Consider the following 20845-nt stretch of genomic DNA (forward strand, 5'->3'; position numbering starts at 1 on the left):
TTTTCCCCAACTGTAGTAATACAGTTACTACACACAAGTGGGGGACTTGTAGGACCATTAAGTCAAGATTCTAAAATTCTGAGCTACTTGCTGGTCAGAGACTCCCTTGGACATACTTGACAATTATTCTTCTGACTTAGTGACCGAAGTCTTGCAGGATGGCCTTCAAAGGCAAAGAAGTCATTTACACATCTGTACTCTGTTTTGCTTTGTTTTTCATCCTGGATTTTTCTTACAGAAACATACTGTTTTTAAGACATCTCCCAACATGTGCTCAGAATTAAACAGTTAACAATAATACATAAGGAATGAAGGGGTGGGGTTGGGAAGGGGAGCATGCAGCTATATCATGTGCTAAGGGTGGATCATGTTCATGTTTTAATATTAGAAACATATGTGGACAGTTATAGAAATGTATAACAATTGACAAATGCAGCATTGCCAACAACTTATGAAATTCCAACATAGTAAAACATTCTCTCTTTGTGTCAGAATTTTTACTATGTTAAAGATTAGCATGCTGAGGCTATTGGTTTCTCTTCTTCCATTGTTGTCAAGTGAACACAGATTTGTTTTGTTCTGCCTATCTTGCATTGCTGCTACTCCCTTTAACTCCTCTCAGACTAGCTTATAACAATCTTCATTACTTACTATCCTTATTCACTTGAGTCAGATATTTCATTTCTCATGGCCAAAGAAAAAGAGATATTTTTGCAAGCGATATTCAGTACTGCAGTCACCATTATAAGACTAACTTTTTTCCCCTGACATCACTTGCAAAATGGTAGCTGTGATTGATTTGTTAAAAAAATCATGCTGGGCTACATTACTGTGACACAGAAGATTGCCAACTAGCTGTTGTTGTTTTGTTTTGTTTATTTCAGAGCTGATGCCAGATTGTGTGTTTGTTTGCCAGATCCATATATTATTTTTAGAAAAGCTATGAGGTTTTTGTGAAGGGGGTTGGGTAGAATAGAAGCCAGCAGTATAATTTTCACAGAATATGGCATGCTTGAAGGATGTAGAGCTGTTGTACCGTTCCACTCCTCCTCACAGAATAAGAATAGGTGCAGTGGCAGCCCTACTATTAGGCAAAATCAGGTATAGCTTTGGGAAGGGAAAAAATAAAGGTGATCCTACACAATAAGAATTCTGCACTCCCAAATCAATTTTCCTTCAGTCCCTAAATTTCAAGCATTGCCGAGAGCAAATCACTGAAAATCATTCATAGCTAAAGTTCTTATATTTGCAATGTTGGCATTCCCTTGGTCTTCCTCTTTTCTTTGAATGCCTAAAAAGTGTTTCCAAATGCTCAACTTAAGTTTAAATTTACTACAATGCTAGAAATGTTGGGACTGAAGGACAATTTCCTCTGAATGACAGAATTCTTATTTGGGGGGGGGGGGGGCATCATTTTTACACACACACACACTGTGGTTTCACCCCCGAACAGAATGAGATAAGCACTTTAAATGACAGATACAGTGCTGCTAGCCACCCAGCTGTTCCTCCTGAGTCTCCTGGCCATTCTGTTCTGTTGGAGGGTAGAGCTGCCTATGCCACATGGGCTGTCCTGCACCTCCAAAACTATCAGGTGCCCCTAAAGGTTGGGGAGGTAAAAATATTCACAAAATTTCAAATCTCTGATGAGAAATGTCTCAATAGTTTGAGACATGTAGATCTAGTTTTTCTTTTTTTCCTCCTTAATTTTAAAGATAGTATATATCTTAGATAAATAAGACAGAGGAATATAAAAAACTCCAATAGAGATAAAAGTTATTTAATTATGGCATAATATTTGGAGCGACAGAAATTTAGGAAATCATTTTATTGTTAATTGTGTTATTGTTAAATGTTCAATGTTTTAATGTTATGTTACAACATGGTAGATGTCTATATGTTAACAGTCTTGTCAACTACAGTGGTACCCCGGGATACGAAAGCACCGCCTTACGAAATTCCCGGGTTACGAAAAAAAATAATTTAAAAAAACTGTTCCGCGTTACGAAAGTTTTTTCGGGTTACGAAAAAACTTTTGGTGCTTTTCGGCGCGATTTCACACCAAATCGCGGCTTTTCCCCATTAGCGCCTATGGCAATTCGGCTTGCGAAAGTCTTCCGGGTTACGAAAAGGGCAGCGGAACGAATTAATTTCGTAACCCGGGGGACCACTGTACTAGGTTTGTCTTTATATGTTTAATTGTGCAAGGTAATGTTGTTTAAAATAGTTTGTGTTTTAAAAATATTTGGTTAAAAATATTTTGAAACACACCATCCATGAATTATAAACCACCGTCATTCTATTCATATCCATTTCTGGTTTTCCTACAAGCATTCTTTATTACAGCTATGTGATTGAGAAAGAAGCAGCCTTCTTGTTGTTCCTATTGTTAAATATTTAAGGGTCAGAAATCCTTGGCAGTGTAATGCATGTCATCTAGAGATGTATCAATAGATCATAGTCTAACCATCCTTGTTTTAAAGCAGGTATAGTATGATATAGATGCTAAGTATCATCTCCCATGAGAGTCAAACTATAGTAATGCTACATATGCAGCCCTATTGTTTATGTACAGTTCATATTATCCCAGTGTTTGGAATGTGTGCAAAGCATTTTTAAAGGTCATATTAGAAAGTTCAAACCTATATTCTTAAGATTCCATTGTTCTTGGAAGAGGATTGCTATTGATTCTATGGCATTCCTGTAGAAAAGCATTCATTTCCTGTTGAGGAGATAAAAAACACGGGACTGTATGTGATTTCCTCCTTTGTAGATAAATAACAGCAGTTGCAATATGTTGATGCCAAAATGGCAATAGCTAGACAGAAGATGTATGAAATATTTTGAAATGACAAAATCTATGATCCAAAGTGGGGAACTACAACCCCAGTGGTTCTTCTCGGGCTTTCAGCAGCTTTCAGTAACTTCAGCCAAAGTCTCCTCTGCGATCTCTTAATAAGCTGAGCCTAGGAGACAAATGGTGTGGTGATTCTGATCCTTGCTGGATGATCAAAACCAACAATATGGTGTTCTGTTCCACCTCATGGTCATTTACTAATGGCAGAGTGGGAATAATGTGGTCCTCCAGATGTTGTTTGACTGCAACACCCAGCAGCCCTGGTCAGCATTGACAGTGGAAAGAAATACTAGGAGCTGCAGTTCAACAGCACCTGGAAAGCCACATGATTCCTACTTCTGATGTATGAGATGACTCCAAGTTATATTTTGCCTCCCAACATTTTTTTATCTACACTAGATGATACTTGCTGAAGAAGTCATGCAAATGTTTGGCATGTGATACTAGCATCAGTATGGAGTTGGCAGGACACTTGACCTCTCTTTTCCCATTTGTTAGTGTTCCCTGGAATAACACCAAGTTTTCATTTTGGGGTTCATTGAGAGGACTATACTCAGCATAAACCAGTGGCTCTGATAGCTAGGAATGCCACCTTGAGTTAGTATGCTAGCTGTGACAGGACAAATTGGACCTAGTCTAGCCTCAGTTACAGTACTCATGAACTGCTTACAGTCAGACAAGACAACTGTAATACAGTTGTCCCTCCATATTTACTAGGGTTAGGGAACGAGACCTCCGTGAATATGGAAAACCAGCAAATAACATAAACACTGTTTTTACCTGAGAGGACACCTCTCTAGGAATCTCTAGGTCCTCCAGTGCAACTCTGTGGTCAATGTCCAACATACACTGACCATAGAATGGCACTGGAGTAGCTACAAATGGTCTTTCAGTGCAACTTTTAGTTAAAGTTGACTATAGAGTTGCACTGGAGGACCTAGACAGCCCTAGAGAGAACATATTAATGAAATCCGTGAATAATCAAATCCTCAAATATCAAAGCCGCAAATATGGAGGGATGACTGTATAGTCTTGTGCAGTACTGCCTTTGAAAATGTCATCTGGAATAAAATGCTCCCCCTGTGATGTTTGTTGTTTTTGTTATGTACATACTATAAAGTCAGATTTGACTTATGGCAACCTTACGAATAAGACACCTTCAAGAGATCCTGCTATTAACAGCCCTTCTCAGCCTTAACCATTACACTGTACTGACTCTTTCAGAGTAGTTTACTATATAAACAATATAAAGTGTGGAACATAGTAATAGAAAAGGACTAGAACAATTAATATGCAAATTAGGTACCCAGATTTGTCAAACTAGAAAATGGCAATCTTTGGTTTTGCTGGGTAGGGGATCACAGGAATTGCAGTCCACCAACATTTGAAAGGAGGGTGACAAGCTTGACAGAGAGGGAGAGATGTCCCAACAACTCTTTGAGGTCTACACAGAGTTCAAAGAATCAGTTCAATTCTGTCACAGCTTTCCTTCATTGAGAAAGATCTTTATCTATGGAAGACTGTGATGGAAGATTTGGGCCTTCTTAGGGAACAGATTTCCCTCTGCTGATGACTCTGGAGCTCCCAAGGAAGGTATGTCTCTGACAGAATTTGGAACATAAGTTTGCTGTGTACCTTCTTTTCTACAGTGGATCATAGCCACTTGGATGGTCAGAAAGAAAAGAAGGAAAGAAAATGAAACATATAAATTCCAGTCTTCAAAAACCTCTCAAAGGGCTTGCAGGCTTCAGAAGAGCGTATTATTCTATGATGAAGCTATTCAGTTTGGTAACACGTATCTGCATTACTATGTGTCTGATTTAATTAATATTTGTTCAGAACTTGTAAGAAGTATGTGCTAGGTACTTAATTATATCTCAGTGTTAGTCTAAGAAGTAGTGATAGGAATGCTACACATGGTCTGAAAAGCCAAAGGGTTGCTGATCTAGAAAATATTTGATTTACTAGAAGCAATCTCCACAACATTTCCTATGGAGAAATCACTTTTCTTCCTATAGTCAAACTCCAGAGTTAGCAGTCTTCCTGCATAATCCAGAGGCAAATTTATTCATGTTGTTTTGAGAGATTTCCTAAGAGTATTTGCTTGTATTAAACCTCTTGGCTTTTAAATTATCCTGAGGTGTTTGGTTTTTTTAACTATTTGGGGATTTGCCCTTAATAGATATGGCTGAATCTCTATCTGTCTTGGGTTCATTATATTTTGTTTCTCCACCAGCTTGTGAATTTTTTAAAAATCTACCACAAAAATTCATCTGCATTTCTATGTGCATTTTTCCAAAGTGCATACTTTTTACACAGGATTGCTATTAGATGCATGTCTGAAATCAGTTTTGTTTTGTTTTTTAAATTTACTCCAGGTTGTTCATGTCCATCCCCACACCTACCGTACAAGTACAGTCGGCCCTTCTTATACACGGATATTTTATACACGGATTTAAGCATACACGGTTTGAAAATGTTCCAAAAAAGTATAAATTTACCTTGATGTTCCATTTTTTATAAGAGACACCATTTTGCTATGTCATTATACTTAATGGGACTTGAGCATACACGGATTTTGTTATACATGGGGGATCTTGGAACCAAACCCCAGCGTATAACAAGGATTCACTGTATACACATTTTGGTGCACACTTGTTTTATATTAGTCAGATCCTGTTGGTGACATACATGCCTATAAATGTGGCTTATGTGTGCATATGTCTCTTTATCAAAATCTACAAAACCCTATACAACTTAGGTTCAGACTGTCTCAAAGATCAGCTATTCTCATACAAGCCTGCCTTGTATGGGGAGGGCTTTCTGTAGGACCCACCACCTTGACAGGTATATTTGGTGTGGTGAGGACCTAGGAGGGAACCTTCTTCATGGCTGCTTCCAGGTTGTGGAAATCTCTGCTACAGAGATGATGCTGGTGCTCCCTTTGATCCACTTTCATGGGCTCTGATCCACTTTCATTATTAAAACCTTTATATTTGAACGATGATTGGGTGACTAATAAACTATGTAGAAAAGGCTTTAAAGGGGAGGAGACATTTTGCATTGTACTTAACATGGTTTTAAATGATTTTATATTGTTTTAAAATATCAATGTTTTGATGCACTGGTATTATATGTTATTTTTTTAAAAAAACTTTTTATTACTAATTTTTAATTTCTGTACCTTCTTTTAATTCATGGATGATCCACTGTGGGTCCCATTTTTGAAAAAAACAAGATAAAATGGGAACAAACCAATGTAAAACAAATTTTAAAAATTCTTTAAAAAACCCAAATCAGTAAAGTCTCTTGCCCTAACATACACAGTTTTGACACTTTTCTTTCTTTTGGTGAATTGCAATACAAATTTCTGAGAAGTTCAGCTGCCCAAGGATAATTGCATATTGATTTGGGAAATGTGATATTGCTGGTTTGTAATCAAACTGCAAATTGAACAAAACTCTCCATTGCCTCATAGAATCATAGATTTGGAAGAGACCGCACAGGCCATCCAGTCCAACCCCCTGGCATGCAGGAAATCTAAATCAAACATCCCCAACAGATGGCCATCTAGCCTCCATTTGAAGACCTCCAAGGAGGAAGACTCCACTACACTCCGAGGGAGTTTGTTCCACTGTCGAACAGCCCTTAATGTCAGAAAGTTCTTTCTAATGTTGAGGTGGAATCTCTTTTCCTGTAGCTTGCATCCATTGTTCCGGGTCCTGTTCTCTGGAGCAGCAGAAAACAAGCTTGCTCCCTCTTCAATATGACATCCCTTCAAATATTTAAACAGGGCTATCATATCACCTCTTAGCCTTCTCTTTTCCAGGCTAAACATCCCCAGCTCCCTAAGTCATTCCTCAAAAGGCATGGTTTCCAGACCCTTCACCATTTTAATTGCCCTCCTTTGGGCACGCTCCAGTTTCTCCACATCCTTTTTAAATTGTGGTGCCCAGAACTGGACACAATATTCCAGGTGGGGCCTGACCAGAGCAGAATAGAGTGGCACTATTACTTCCCTTGATCTAGACACTGTACTTCTCTTGATGCAGCCTAAAATTGTATTGGCCTTGTTATTGCACTGTTGACTCATTGCACTGTTGACTCACGTTCAATTTGTGGTCTACGTGGACTCCCCTTTCACATGTAGTCTCGTTCAACCAGGTGTCATCCATCCTATATCTGTTCATTTCATTTTTTCGCACTAAGTGCAGTACCTTACATTTCTCCGTGTTGAAATTCATTTTGTTACCTTTGGCCCAGCTTTCTAATCTATTAAGGTAATTCTGAATTTTGATCCTGTCCTCTGGGGTATTAGCTATTCCCCCTAATTTGGTGTCATCTGCAAATTTGATAAGTATGCCCCCAATTCTGTCATCCAAGTTATTGATAAAAATGTTGAATAGCACTGGGCCCAGGACAGAGCCTTGTGTTACCCCACTGGTCACTTCTCTCCAGGATGAAGAGGAGCCATTGTTGAGCACCCTTTGGGTTCGGCCAGTCAACCAATTACAAATCCATGTAACAGTTACATTGTCTAGCCCATATTTCACTAGCTTGTTTGCAAGAATGTCATGGGGAATCCTGTCAAAAGCCTTACTGAAATCAAGATATGCTATATACACAGCATTCTCTTCATCTACCAAGCTGATAATTTTATCAAAAAGAGATATTAGATTTGTCTGGCATGACTTCTTTCTCTGAAACCCATGTTGACTTTTTGTGATAGATGTTCACAGACGCTCTGTTTAATGATCTGCTCTAGAATCTTTCCTGGTATTGATGTCAGACTAACTGGACGATAATTGTTGGAATCCTCTTTTTCCCCCTTTTTGAAGATGGGGACAGTTTGCCCTCCTCCAGTGTGCTGGGACTTTTCCTTTTCTCCAGGAATTCTCAAAGATTATTGCCAATGGCTCCGATATTTCATTTGCCAGTTCTTTTAATACCCTTGGAGATTTATATTCATTTAGATTAACCAGATATTCCTGTACTATCTCTTTACTTATTCTGTGCTGAAATTCCCCTATTCTGTCCTCTGCTCCATTATCTTCAGGTTGAGCACCCTTTGCTTTTTCTGAGAAGACTGAGGCAAAGAAGGTGTTAAATAATTCTGCCTTTTCTCTGTCCCGTTAGCATTTTGCCATCTTCTCCAAGCAGTCCGCCCTACCATTTCCTTCTTCTTTCTTTTGCTGTGGACATATCAAAAAAAGCCATTTTTATTGTTCTTAGCCTGTCTAGCAAACCTGAGTTCATGCTGTGCTTTAGCTTTTCTAATTTTACTCCTACACATGCTCGCTATTTGTTTGAATTCCATTTTGGTGATTTCCCCATTTTTCCATTTCTTATACATGTTCCATTTAAAACTTAGCTCAGTTGAAAGTTCCTTAGTCATCCATCCTGGTTTCTTGAGACATCTCCCATTTTTCTTCCTCAGTGGAACTGTTTGAAATTATGCCTTCATTATCTCTCCCTTGAGAAACTCCCATCCATCTTGAACTCCCTTCTCTTTTAGTATTCCTGACCATGGGATCACCCCCAGTATTTCTCTAAGTTTACTAAAATCAGCTTTCCTAAAGTCTAGAGTGCGTGTCTGAGTATGCCTGGCTTCTCCTTGTCATTGGCTTGCTGTTGCTGTTGTGTGCCTTCAAGTCATTTGTGACATGGTCACCCTAAGGAGAACCTCTCACAGGGTGTTCCTGGCTTTTGCCTTCCTCTGAGACTGAGAGAGTATGACTTGCTCAAGATCACCCAGTCGGTTTCCATAGCAGAACAGAGATTCAAATGCATACATTCATTATAATATGGCAGTCAAACACAACTACAAGTTAAGTGTCCCTTATCCTAAATGCTTGGAACTAGAAGGGTTTTGGATTTCAGATTTTTTACTTTATTTTGAAATACCTGAATTTGCACACGCACACACACACACACACACACACACTGAGACATCTTGAAGATGGGACCCAAATCTAAACACAAAATTCATTTATGAATAAGGTTTCATATATACCTTATACATATTGCAAGACACAAGGTTTGTATACACTGAACTGTCAGAAAGCAAAGGTGTCATCGTTTCAGCCACCTGTGAAAAAAGTTTTAGTTTTGGAATATTTTGGATTTCTGAAATATTTAAAATTCCAGATAATGGAGACTTTTCATACCAGGTCATATTGAGAAAGGATTTCTCAAAAGAAATCACAGTATACCTTGGAGTCCATAAGCTATTTCATGTCTGATGACAAAATTAATAAAGTAATTTAAAGTTGTCACTTGAATGTCGTGTGTGGTATTAATTTCCAGTAAATTTCTGGTAAGTTCTCCCCCCTGCTGCTAATTCAGTTTCCCAGATTCTGTTTATCCATCCTCTAATGATAATTCCTTTCAGCAGTTTCCAATACTTTGGTATTTCCAGTTTTGCAATCACTACTATCATTGAAATCAGTTCTTTGTGTTTAAGTTTTTCATTTTTAAATGTTCATTTCATATTTTTAGGTGAATATTTCCAACTTTGACATTGTTATGGAGTCTGATGAAGGAACGTTCATGCCCAGTGGCCTGGCTTTCACAGGCAGTGATAAGGCCCGTAGAATCATGAAGGAGATAATGAAATTGCTGAAACCTATCAACATTACGGATGTCTTTGAAAATGGTGAAGGAACAGATATCAGTTACTGGGTGCAAGCTGGAATACCAGGTGAGATTCCTGAATGAATTTTGAAAATTGCTGAGTTCTCCCAACAATTTTCCTTTCCCCCCTTACTCCCCCCCCCCCTCTTGTGACAGATGCAGCTTTGACAATATTTTTTCAGGAATAGCTCTCTATCAGAAATTAAGTTTATGTGTTACATTTAATAAAGTGCTTCTCATCCCCCCCCCCCAAACTGAGATAGCATATCCTGCTTTACTTGTCTAAATTCATGGGCTAAGGGCCGCTACAGATGGGCAGCTCAACACTGCCCATTTTTCCCCCAGAAGGAGGCCACAGCAACCACATGCTGCTGCCTCCAAAGGGACCAAAAAGAACCAGCTTCTGGACAGGTTCTTTTTGTGTCCTAGAAGGGGCACCATGATGATGGCCCTTGTGCGCAGTGCCTTTTAGGCGCTGCACACAAGCCTCATCATGGGGCACGCTATGTAGACAGGCATGCACCAAGATGGCACCCGAGCGGCATGGTAAGGGCTTTGATTGTGTGCTCAGCCCTTGCTGTGTGTACAGGTTGGCACAAATACATCTCCTTTCATTTATTTTGTTTGAATTTTATATTATTTTTGTGTTTTCTTTTACTCTGGGTTTTGTTCATTTTGCACTGTTGTCATTTTTGCTGCATCCACACTGCAAAAATCATGCAACCTGATTTCTGATTGAGTCATGCAGCCACTTTAACTGCCATGGCTTAATGCTATGGAATTCTAGGATTTGTAGTTTTGTGAGACATTTAGCTTTCTCTATCAGAGAACATTAGTGCCACAACAAACTACAATTCCCAGACTTTCATAGTACTGAGCCATGACATTTAAAGTGGCGTTAACTTTGATTATTTCTGCAGTGCAGATGCAGCTTCAGTATGTTTCTGTCCTTGGTCTGCAGTTGTGTTACTACTTTGAATACTCTCTCAAACATGTAAATATCGCAAGGCTTCTGAAGGTTGGCTATATAATATATGCCTGAGCTTTGTTTTTAAACTTTTTAAATCATGTAAGGGCAATATGCCTACGATCTCCTTTTGGGATTTAAGGTTTAAAATAATTCTTACTAGAGCAGTGGATTAAAAATAGCAGGACATTCCACTCTACTTGACAACAAGGGGGAAAGTATGCCAACCAAATATAACTCACTGAAATATAGTCTTGTATTTTTTTTCCATTCCCTGTCTGATTCACACTGAATAGTTGGCTAAAAAATAAAAGCAAGAAGTGTATAGCACAATCCATGACCTCCTGCACATATGGTTGCATTATATATTATGTTTAGGAATGTATAAGGAGATCACGAGAGGAAGCAAACATGTATTTTGGGAAGGCTCTGGAGAACAAAGTGAACAGGCCTAAGTTGGGGCTCTTTTTTCTCTAGACTGAAATTCTCAAACTGCTCAGTGGCCAGGATCCTGGTTGTGTTTTATAGAAGTGGGTCGACAACTTGGTTTGATGCATAATGCCTATATTCAATTCAAAGTCATAGAAGGAGATTTCCACATGTGCAGCCATTGCACATGGATGCTCACTGTGCATGGATGAACTCTGCATGTTGCACTTGTACATTCAGTTCACTAACAAGGCAGTATTTCACAACTGCTGTGTAGCTTTGTCAGAGTAAAGATACACTCTGTCCTCTTAGTGTAAGGAGATAATTCTTCACTAATTTCACTCTGGAAAGAAGCTATGAATAATTTTAGCAATTTTCTTTTCTTCTGTAAAATCGGCTCAGCACTGAATACAACTCCGCAATATTAAACACAAAGAGCTATTTCCAGTGGCCCTGTTTCTTTGGAATAGCTGAAGAACTCTTTATAATTAGAAAATCTTTTAGTAACAGTAACCCCCCCCCCCCCGTTTTTAATTTTAAATTAAGTAATCCACAATATGTACATGTGGGTGGCCTCTTCCTTTCTAGCAAATGCAAACCAAATGCACTTGAATTAAACGAAATCAATTACATCTGATGGCCTTTTGATTTGTCTTGTTTGTCAGCCCAATGAGACATAGCTTCATCATAAGGAAGTCTTCCTCAATCAATTTCCTTCAGTTTGTGTTTTGTTTCTAAACTTCAGTTGCATAGAAAACATTTTTATGACTCCACACATGTTCCAACCAAGAGTTTGTGCTCAGAGCTTGTGATGAGAACATGATGTTGTGCGTGCAGCTGTAAAACAGTCCTGCTTGCTTGGTGTTCTTGTTCGGAAAGGCATGCTGGGGCTCCAACTAGACAAGCACTCTGATGTTCTCACCAAGTAAACAAGCCACTCGGTGGAACAAAAAGAGGCCTATTTGGTTTTTTTAAATTCCAATGTGTTAGCATACCTTACACTCCTCCTGCTGGATATGCGGTTTGATAATTAATATCCAGAGTTGGGTATGTTTGAGGTCATGATGACCTGAGGAAGCTAGGCATTACACACGTGTAATAATCATGCTGACCAGAGGACATGCAGAGACAGATAAATACAAGAAAATGGGTTTGCTGAGCACCCTGCACTCCCCCAGGCTCTTTGCATTTCCTCTTGCCATGGAAGCAAAAGAAGCAATTGTAAAGCCATCAGTAAATATATCCTTTACCTCACCTTCTTTTGATATCCCTACAACCACCTTCTTGCCCAATAATCAGTCTCAGATCTAATCAGTGCATTGTCACCTTTGTGCTAAAGCCATTAAGCCATTCCAGACCTTTTTGTTGGTCCCTTGAAAAAGCGATCAAAGCTTTTGTCACACAGAATATCACACAGTACACCTCTTGAGAGTATGAAATAGGATATGAGAGAAAGGCCGGATATAAGAAAATAATAATAATAATAATAATAATAATAATAATAATAATAATAATAGCAACAACAACAACATATCTGCCCCAGTCCTAATCACGTTGTTCACTGATCAGGATCCTTCAGTGTAATTCTCAGATATGGTCTGAGCCACTCTAAACCACATTGTAGGCAGTGCTGCATTTTCCTTCTCTTCAGGATTGGTAATTATCACCCTTTACAGCCCCTGACTTCTATCTATCCAACTTTTCATACCTGTCTTCTAAGTAGCCTTGTATGATTTTTAAGATTGTTTCGGTTTTTGGATGGTTGTGTGTACCCTTGTACATTTCTAAATAAAACTATTTATGAAAATTGGAGTACTCTCTGCAGTTAGTATTGGTATATGCAGATGAAAAAAAGATCCCTGCAGTTATGCTCCTCTCCCAAACTGCCTCTGCGCTAGGCATGCCATATCCCACCTGGGGGGCGGGACATTCTCGTTTTTTTGCTGCTTGGGAAGGTCCCATCCCGGGTTTGCCCCTTGCCCAGGTTTGCCCCGGGTTGAGTTGGCCACCGCAGGTTGAGTTGGCTGCTCCTACTCAGCCCTGTGCGCAGCTGCACAAGAACGCACAGGGCCAGGACAAAGTAGAAGAACCTGCGGGAGGCGTGAAGGTCGCAGTAGCGGCCGCATCGGTGGCGGCGATGGCTGCAGAGTGGCAGCAGCCCGCGGCCGCTCTGCAGCCATCATCGCCACCAACACGGCCGCTACTACGACCTTCACGCCGCCTGCCGGCGCTTCTGCTTTGTCCTGGCCCTGTGCACTCTTGCGCGGCTGCGCGTAGGGCTGAGTAGGAGCTCCTACTCTTCAGGCTGGCTGGCCAATAGCTGGACAGCCCGCCTCCTGCTGCAAGAGCCTGTGACTGCTAGCAGGGGGTGGGGCTGTTCTAGCCCCAGTCTCCCCCATTGGCCAGCCAGCCTCAAGAGGAAGAGCTTCTCCTCTTTCGTCCCCACGCGGGCCGAGGGCTGCAGAGGGCTTTGCCGGCAAGCTGGGGCCTAATTTCTCTTCCTCTTCTCCCCCCCCTCTTTCTCTTCTTCTTTCTCCTCTTCCTCTTCTTCTTCTTTTTCTTCCTCTCTTCCTCCTCCTCCTCTTCTTTTTATCTTTTTTCCTATTCCTCTTCTTCTTTCTTCTCCTTTGCTTCTTTCTCCTTCCCCTTCTTTTTTCTCCTCCTCCCCCCTTCCTCCACTGTTGTTGTCATTGTTGTTGTTGTTGTGTGCCCAACTCCTTTCTGACTTATGGCAACCCTGCCCGGAAGGCGAAGGAAGTAAAATAAGGCCAGGTCAGTGCTATTTTCCAGCTGTGACTGGACTACAAATCCCATTATCTCTAACTAATGACCATTCTGGAGTACAAGCTGAGACTCATTTAACAATTTCCTTTTATTAAATTAATTGGGACAGGTGAGGGGAGGATACAAAGTCTAGGGATGCATTCATCTACTTATTGTTATGTGGCTTCCTTTCCAAGGAATAATAATAATAATAATAATAATAATAATAACTGCTCTTCAGCCAAAAGGCTATCATTTGCCAAAAGGTATGGCAAACCTAAGATTTATCACGGTGTTTTCTTAGCAAGATTTCAGAGGAAGCTCATTACCTTCCCTGAGGCTGAGAGAGTGCAACTTGCCCAAGGTCACCCTGTGGGTTTCCATGGCTGAGTCGGGATTCGAACCTTCATCTCCAGAATCATAACACAGAGCTCAAACTACTACGCCACTCTGGCTCTCAAAATAATGATGATGATGATGATGATGATCATGATCATGATCATGATGATTTTTGCAGCGTAGAGGGCTATACAATATCATTGGCCTCCTCTGCCCAAGAATACTGGTGCCTCACAAAACTACAACAAAAGCACTAAAATGTATAAATATAAAAATTAAAAAAACCCAACCAATTGTATTGTTTTAAAAGTTTATTGTTTTATACTCATTGTCCCCTGCCTTGCGTTCCTATATTGGGAGAAAGGTGGAATGTAAGTAAATAAGATAATAATTATTATTTCTACCATGTAGAGGGATATGTAGTTTTCACAGGTCATTGGCCTCCTCTTCCCAAGAGTGCTGGTGCGTCCCAAATTCCAGGAAGGATGCTGTAGGATGGAGCCATGGCAGTTGAAGGTCCAAAACACACGGCAGAAATAATGCAGTTTGACACCACTTTAACTGCCATGGCTCAATGCTATGGAATTCTGGGATTTGTGGTTTGAGAATTCCCTTGGCATAGTTTCTTCGGGGGGGGGGGTACCTTCCCCAGAGAGGCTGAGAGAGAATTACTTTCCCCAGGGTTTTGTAAGGTTTCTTCAGAGATGGGTTGCCATTGGCATCCTCTGAGGCTGAGAGAGTGTGATTTAGCCCATTGGGGTTTTTTTTTATGTCCAAGCAAGAGATTGAACCCTGGTCCTTCTCTACCACTGCCTCCTAATGTCCCTTAATTCTATTATTATTATTAACTGAAAGAGTCTGCTTCCTCAGATGCATTTAGTCTCAGAGGTGCTCCAAAATCTACATGTCCCTTAATTCTATTATTATTATTATTATTATTATTATTATTATTAACTGAAAGAGTCTGCTTCCTCAGATGCATTTAGTCTCAGAGGTGCTCCAAAATCTACATGTCCCTTAATTCTATTATTATTATTATTATTATTATTATTATTATTAACTGAAAGAGTCTGCTTCCTCAGATGCATTTAGTCTCAGAGGTGCTCCAAAATCTACATGTCCCTTAATTCTATTATTATTATTATTATTATTATTATTATTATTATTAACTGAAAGAGTCTGCTTTCTCAGATGCATTTAGTCTTAGAGGTGCTCCAAAATCTACATGTCCCTTAATTCTATTATTATTATTATTAACTGAAAGAGTCTGCTTTCTCGGATGCATTTAGTCTCAGAGGTGCTCCAAAATCTACATGTCCCTTAATTCTATTATTATTATTATTATTATTATTATTATCTGAAAGAGCCTGCTTCCTCAGATGCATTTAGTCTCAGAGGTGCAACAAGATCTCCATCTCCTCTTTTATCCTCCCTTCATTGGCTCCCCTTCCCCTTCCGCATCCAGTACAAGCTTTTGTTGTTGACTTTCAAAGCCCTTCATGGATTGGCCCCTCCTTACTTATCTGACCTTCTTTCTCCTTACATTCCCACTCGCACCCTCCGCTCTGGTAGTCAAGGTCTCCTGTCCCAGCCTAGGATTGCCACTGCCCCCTACCGGATACGTCCCTTCTCACTTCCTGCCCCTTACTCCTGGAACCTTCTTCCACCACATGCACACCTCATCACTTCTCTACCCAGTTTCAAAACTGAGTTAATGACTATATTGTTTAGAGACGCGTTCCCAGGGGTGAGCCCCTCTCTGCCCCAGGATGCCTCCTTTTAACCATCCATTAAGAAGCCAAGCCCTCCCTCCAGTCCATCTCTCGTGGTCCAGGCCTCAGAGGTAGAGAAGAACTGCTGGACTTCATCCCCTTCCCCACCACCAGTCCCTTCTCCTTTTGTGTCTGTCTTTTTAGTTTGTAAGCCTGAGGGCAGGGAACCATCTAATTAAAAAGATTGTATGTACAGCGCTTTGTAAATTTACAGCGCTTTATAAATAAAGGTTAATAATAATAATAATTTATATTAATGTGTTTTTTAAAAATATATATTAATGTTTTTTGCTTTTAGTTGGTTGTGTCCTTTTTTTAATGTCCTACATTTTGGGCTAAATTTTGTCCTACAATTTGTCCTAGATTTTGTCCTACATTTTTCTATGTTTTGTCCCAGTTTGGTGGTAGTGAATTATGGCAACCCTACTCTGTGCTATAATTTCAAGGATATTCTCCCAGCATCCCACACCATTTTTTGTAACAAGTGAGTCTATGTCAATAGGATGGTAATCTACTCCCAGTTATAGTCTGAATTTTAAATCCAAAAGACCAGACTAAGGTCTACTTCCCACATGGCATTCACTGCTATGGCTCCCAAACTGTGGAATGGCTTGCCGGAGTAGATCTGTCTTATTACCACCTTAGATGCCTTTAAGAAGGCATTCAAGACGGATCTCTTCTGGCGAGTCTATCCCCCTGACCTGCTATAATAGCTTTAAGATGACACTTCATTCAGAACATGTATGGGAAATTAGATGGTGATATTATACTTGTATAGGTTACTGATGTGTTTTTAAGATTTTATGATATGAGAATGTATTTTAACTAACTGTAATTTTAAATTTGTTGCTGTAAACCTGCCTTGATCCACAGGGAGAGGCGGGATATATATAAATAAAAACTATTATTATTATTATTATTATTATTATTATTATTATTATTAAATGAGATGTCCAAAGTATAGATTCCATCCCCAAAAGAGGCTCAACACCTGAAATAGCTCCTTTAAAGTTTAGATTAAAAACTGGAGTGGCTTCACCACCTCATTGTCAAAGAAGCCACCAGCCACCACAGGTAATCCATAAACTGTTGAAGGAGTGGAGTTCCCTATCAAACCACAGGCTAGGTATATGTACAAACAGAATGTGCTTTTACAGTTTCTTGGTATAACATTTAGAAATTAATTGATTGTCGTTGTTGTTGTGTCTATCCAAGTCATTTCTGACTTACGGTAACCCTAGGGTGACCTCACAGGGTTTTCTGGAGCTGAGACTGTGAGACTCAGCCAAAGTCACCCAGTGTATTTCCATAGCCGAGCAGGGAATCAAACCCTGATTTCCAAAGTCTTAGTCCAAAGCAAAAACCCACTACACCATGTGGGCACTTGGAGGGCTTCAGGGGGACACTTTGCCCACCACTGGTCTAGATGGATTAAAGGTCTGGCACAACAGCTTTGCAACATGTTTCTTTTTCCAATGTAATTCCAGTAAAATTAACACATCACGTATGAGGGGGTTTCTCCCCTGGGATCAGGAGAAAACAACCCTGAAGTAAAATGCTAAGGAGTGAGCTACCATGGAGGTATTAAAAAGATACAAACAGATGCTGGTATAAGTCTGTCTGGGAAAAACATAACTAATATACTGAGAAGGTAATGTTAAAGGTGAACAATTCACCATGGTATAAATAAAGCTATTAATGCTAAGCAGTTCTTTCCAGAAGAAAACTTCTGTAGCAGAAAGGCACAATAGCCTCCAGAACTTTGGTTTTCTTTATAAGGTATTTCTTTCCCTACTCAGTCAAAGGCCTGTTACAGACTGCCAAAATAAAGCTGCTTCGGGTCTCTTTGGAGGTATGCTATTTAAACGATGCATGGGTCCTAAGAGTCCGGAGGTTGCGCCAAAGCCACAGTCCATTCCTAAGCACCGGAGTGCAGCTTTGGTGCAGCTTCTGGATTCTTAGGATGCATGCATCATTTAAACAGCATACCTCCAAAGAGACCCGAAGCAGCTTTATTTTGGCAGTCTGTAACAGGCCTAAGTCAGTTAAAATTACTCAATCTCTCTTCAGTAGCAAAGGGATGAGGAACTTTACAGCTGTTCAGCATAATTTCCCCTCTCTGAGGACACATTCATATGGGCCAGAATATTCCAGGAGCAGCCTGGAGTATTCTGGAATTGAAGTTGCCCTAAATTCCCCATTACCTGGACACACTGGAGTGATGCCAGGCAGCTGTTTGAATGCAGGCCCCATTGTGCCATCCACTGTCATGGCACCATTGGAAGTCGCTCCCTCTGAGTCTGAAAATGAGGCACCCAAAATTGATTGCATGGCTTGTTGCCCCATTCTGAGGTCAGGGGCAGCAACTTGTTCCAGCAGTGACAGCACAGTGGGACACACATGTGACTAGGTGCCTGGAACTACTCCAGAGGGCTCTGGATTTTCTGGGAAGATCCAGAGCAAAATATGAGTTTTTAAAATCTGTTTTAAGGATCTTTGAACAGATTAAAATTAAGGCTGAACTCTCCTTGGAGTCCAAGATGACAAAACTGAGACTGTCATAACTTTGGTCATATCATAAAATGGTATGATGACTCACTAGAAAAGACAATAATTCTGGGAATGGTAGAAGACAGCAGAATAAGAGAAAGGTGGATAGATTCAATCAGGGAGGTCATGGGGCTGAGTCTACAGCAGTGATTCTCAAATCTGATCTTCCAGGTGTTTCAGATTTCAGCTCCCAGAATGCCAGACCACCGGCCTAGATGGCTAAGGCTTCTGGGAGTTTCAAGTCAAAAATACCTGGGGGATTGGAGTTTGGTAATCTCTGGTCTACATGACCTGAGCAGAGCAGAAAAGGACAGGAGATCTTGGAGATGTCTCATCTACAGGGTCATCTTGAGTTGGGGTCAAGTCAAGGGCAGTTAACAACAACACCAACAAATAACATAGATTCAGTGCTGAATTGGTCATATTGCATTTTACTGCCATCAATTTATATTTTGGACTTCAACCTGGAAAGAAAGCTCGACTTTTCTAGTACTGTATCTTGAAAGTGAAGGATTTTGTGGTGAGGTGATGTCTGTTCCAACAGACTGCAGGTGTGTCTCATTCTCCAAAGCAGCTTCCTCAAGAATGTGTATATATGTGTGTAATGAGCCTACATTAACCCTGCAGATTATAAATTCAACCTTTTCATCTAGTACAGCTGTCCAATTTAGTTTCCTGCAGCACTAGATTTTCACTTCTCATTCCCTGAACAAACTCAGTCACACAGGTTTCGGGAAGACCAGTCTTATTTCCAGGCACTGTTTACTGAACAACTTTGTCATTTTTGGACTTTGTTGTCTCACTCATTAAATAAAAGGGTTCTATACAAAATGCCTTTTCTAAAAGTGTCTTGTGTGAATTATGGTTATCCTTTGAAATATCTGACCTTTCTTCTAAGAATCAAATAAATAGTTCTGAGCACATTAATTGTTTCCATTTCTGAATGAAAATGTTAATGACAACATAGGTATGTGTGGATTAGTACTATTCCATAAACAATTAACTTTGATATTAGAGACGATGAAATCGTGCACAATGCTAGCTGCTAAAAGTATATAACTAGGGTGTAATGAACCATAAACTGCTCTCCCAGAAGGGAGTGTGAGTGCCTGTGTTTTATATATACACCTATTAAAATAAGTAAATACATTTGGGGAACCAAGTTTCCTCCTTTCCTTTTCCTTGAAAATGAGTGGTTTTTTACAGTTTATAGAACCCCATTTAAAGTATTGAAACTGAAAAGTATATCTATGGTATGAGCAGTACCACGGAGCTGTAAAACATTACATATGGTATGTTTGCCATAAAAAATGAGTCAACAATTAAGTAACAAAGAATTGTCTGGCACTTTTAAGGCTAATGGGTTTCACCCAATGTCTGTCTTCTGTTTACAAGAGGTTTTTCTAGCATCATTTAGGGACTGGAGGAGTTGCACATTGGGAGGAGAGATTTAATTGCATATATCTCACACTAGATCTGACCCTAACTCATTTATTATTAGATAAGCTTCTGTTTACTAGAGTCCACTTCATCCAAAAATCTTATCTCCATATAAGTGCATTAATCTAAACTGCCACAAGTTATATTTGTTGTAACAGACTAACATTGCTACTCCTCAGGGGAAAATTTAGAGTATTTCTTTCTACATTAGGTAAATGCCTTTCTATATGCAAGAGTTTTTCTTTAGAAACATTTGCATGAACTGAACAGAGCCTCTTGCATGAATTAAAAGCCCATCTTCCAGTTTCCTTCTCAGCTACAGTCTCCCTCCCCCAGGGATGTAGCTAGGATTTTAGGAAGCGGGGGGGGGGGGGTCCAGACTAAGTGCCACCATTATAATGGGGTTTGGGTGCAGCGGTGCAGCAGCACACACCATTCATTTTTCTAATGGAAGGGGGGGTCCGGACCCCAAGAACCCCCCCCCCTTGGCTACGTCCCTGCCTCCCCACTCCATCTCCCTGTTACATCCCACAATGACCCTGGCCAAAGCTGAGGAAAGTTCCTTTTTTGGACTGCATCTCCCAGAAATCCTTACGTAGCATGGCCAGTAGATGTACTCACTGGATGATCTGGGAAATTGTGATCCACAAAAATAACTTCTGGGAGTGCTGCCCCGATCTTACAGGCTATCCTTTTAGGAGGCACAGAAGCCGTTAAACAGGAAGATGGAAGAGGAAAATCTCCATTATCAAGAGAAATTCTAGCCATACTTGTTTGGATACAAGCCTTTGGCTTTATCTGTACTGTAGAAATAATACCTTTTGACACCGCTTTATCAACCATGGCTCCATCCTATGGAATCCTGGGATTTGTAGTTTTTTGTGGCACTAGAGCTCTCTGATAGGGAGGGCTAAATATCTCACAAAACTACAAATCCCAGTATTCCATAGCATTGGGGCATGATAGTTAAAGCAATGTCAAACTGCATTATTTCTGCAATGCAAGTGAGGCCTTTATTTTCAGTTAGTTTGTCTCATTAACAGAAGTCAGATCTGTAACTAGCTAGCTAGTGAATGCTAGTATGAAAAGGTGTGC

At 40.1% G+C, this 20845-nt stretch overlaps 1 protein-coding gene across 2 annotated transcripts in view; it reads left to right on the forward strand.

Moving 5' to 3' along the window:
* Positions 1-20845, forward strand: part of CPQ (carboxypeptidase Q) — a 243225-nt gene that overhangs the window by 193289 nt on the left and 29091 nt on the right. For both annotated transcript variants that reach the window (XM_089518924.1, XM_089518925.1), the window contains one exon: positions 9356-9557. In XM_089518924.1, coding sequence (XP_089375050.1) covers positions 9356-9557 — 202 coding nt within the window. The remainder of the gene's footprint in view (positions 1-9355; positions 9558-20845) is intronic.

The sequence above is a fragment of the Sceloporus occidentalis genome, unplaced genomic scaffold, assembly GCF_023333645.1.
Source record: "Sceloporus occidentalis isolate IW3139 unplaced genomic scaffold, rSceOcc1.0.p SCAF_3, whole genome shotgun sequence".
NCBI lineage: Eukaryota > Metazoa > Chordata > Lepidosauria > Squamata > Phrynosomatidae > Sceloporus > Sceloporus occidentalis.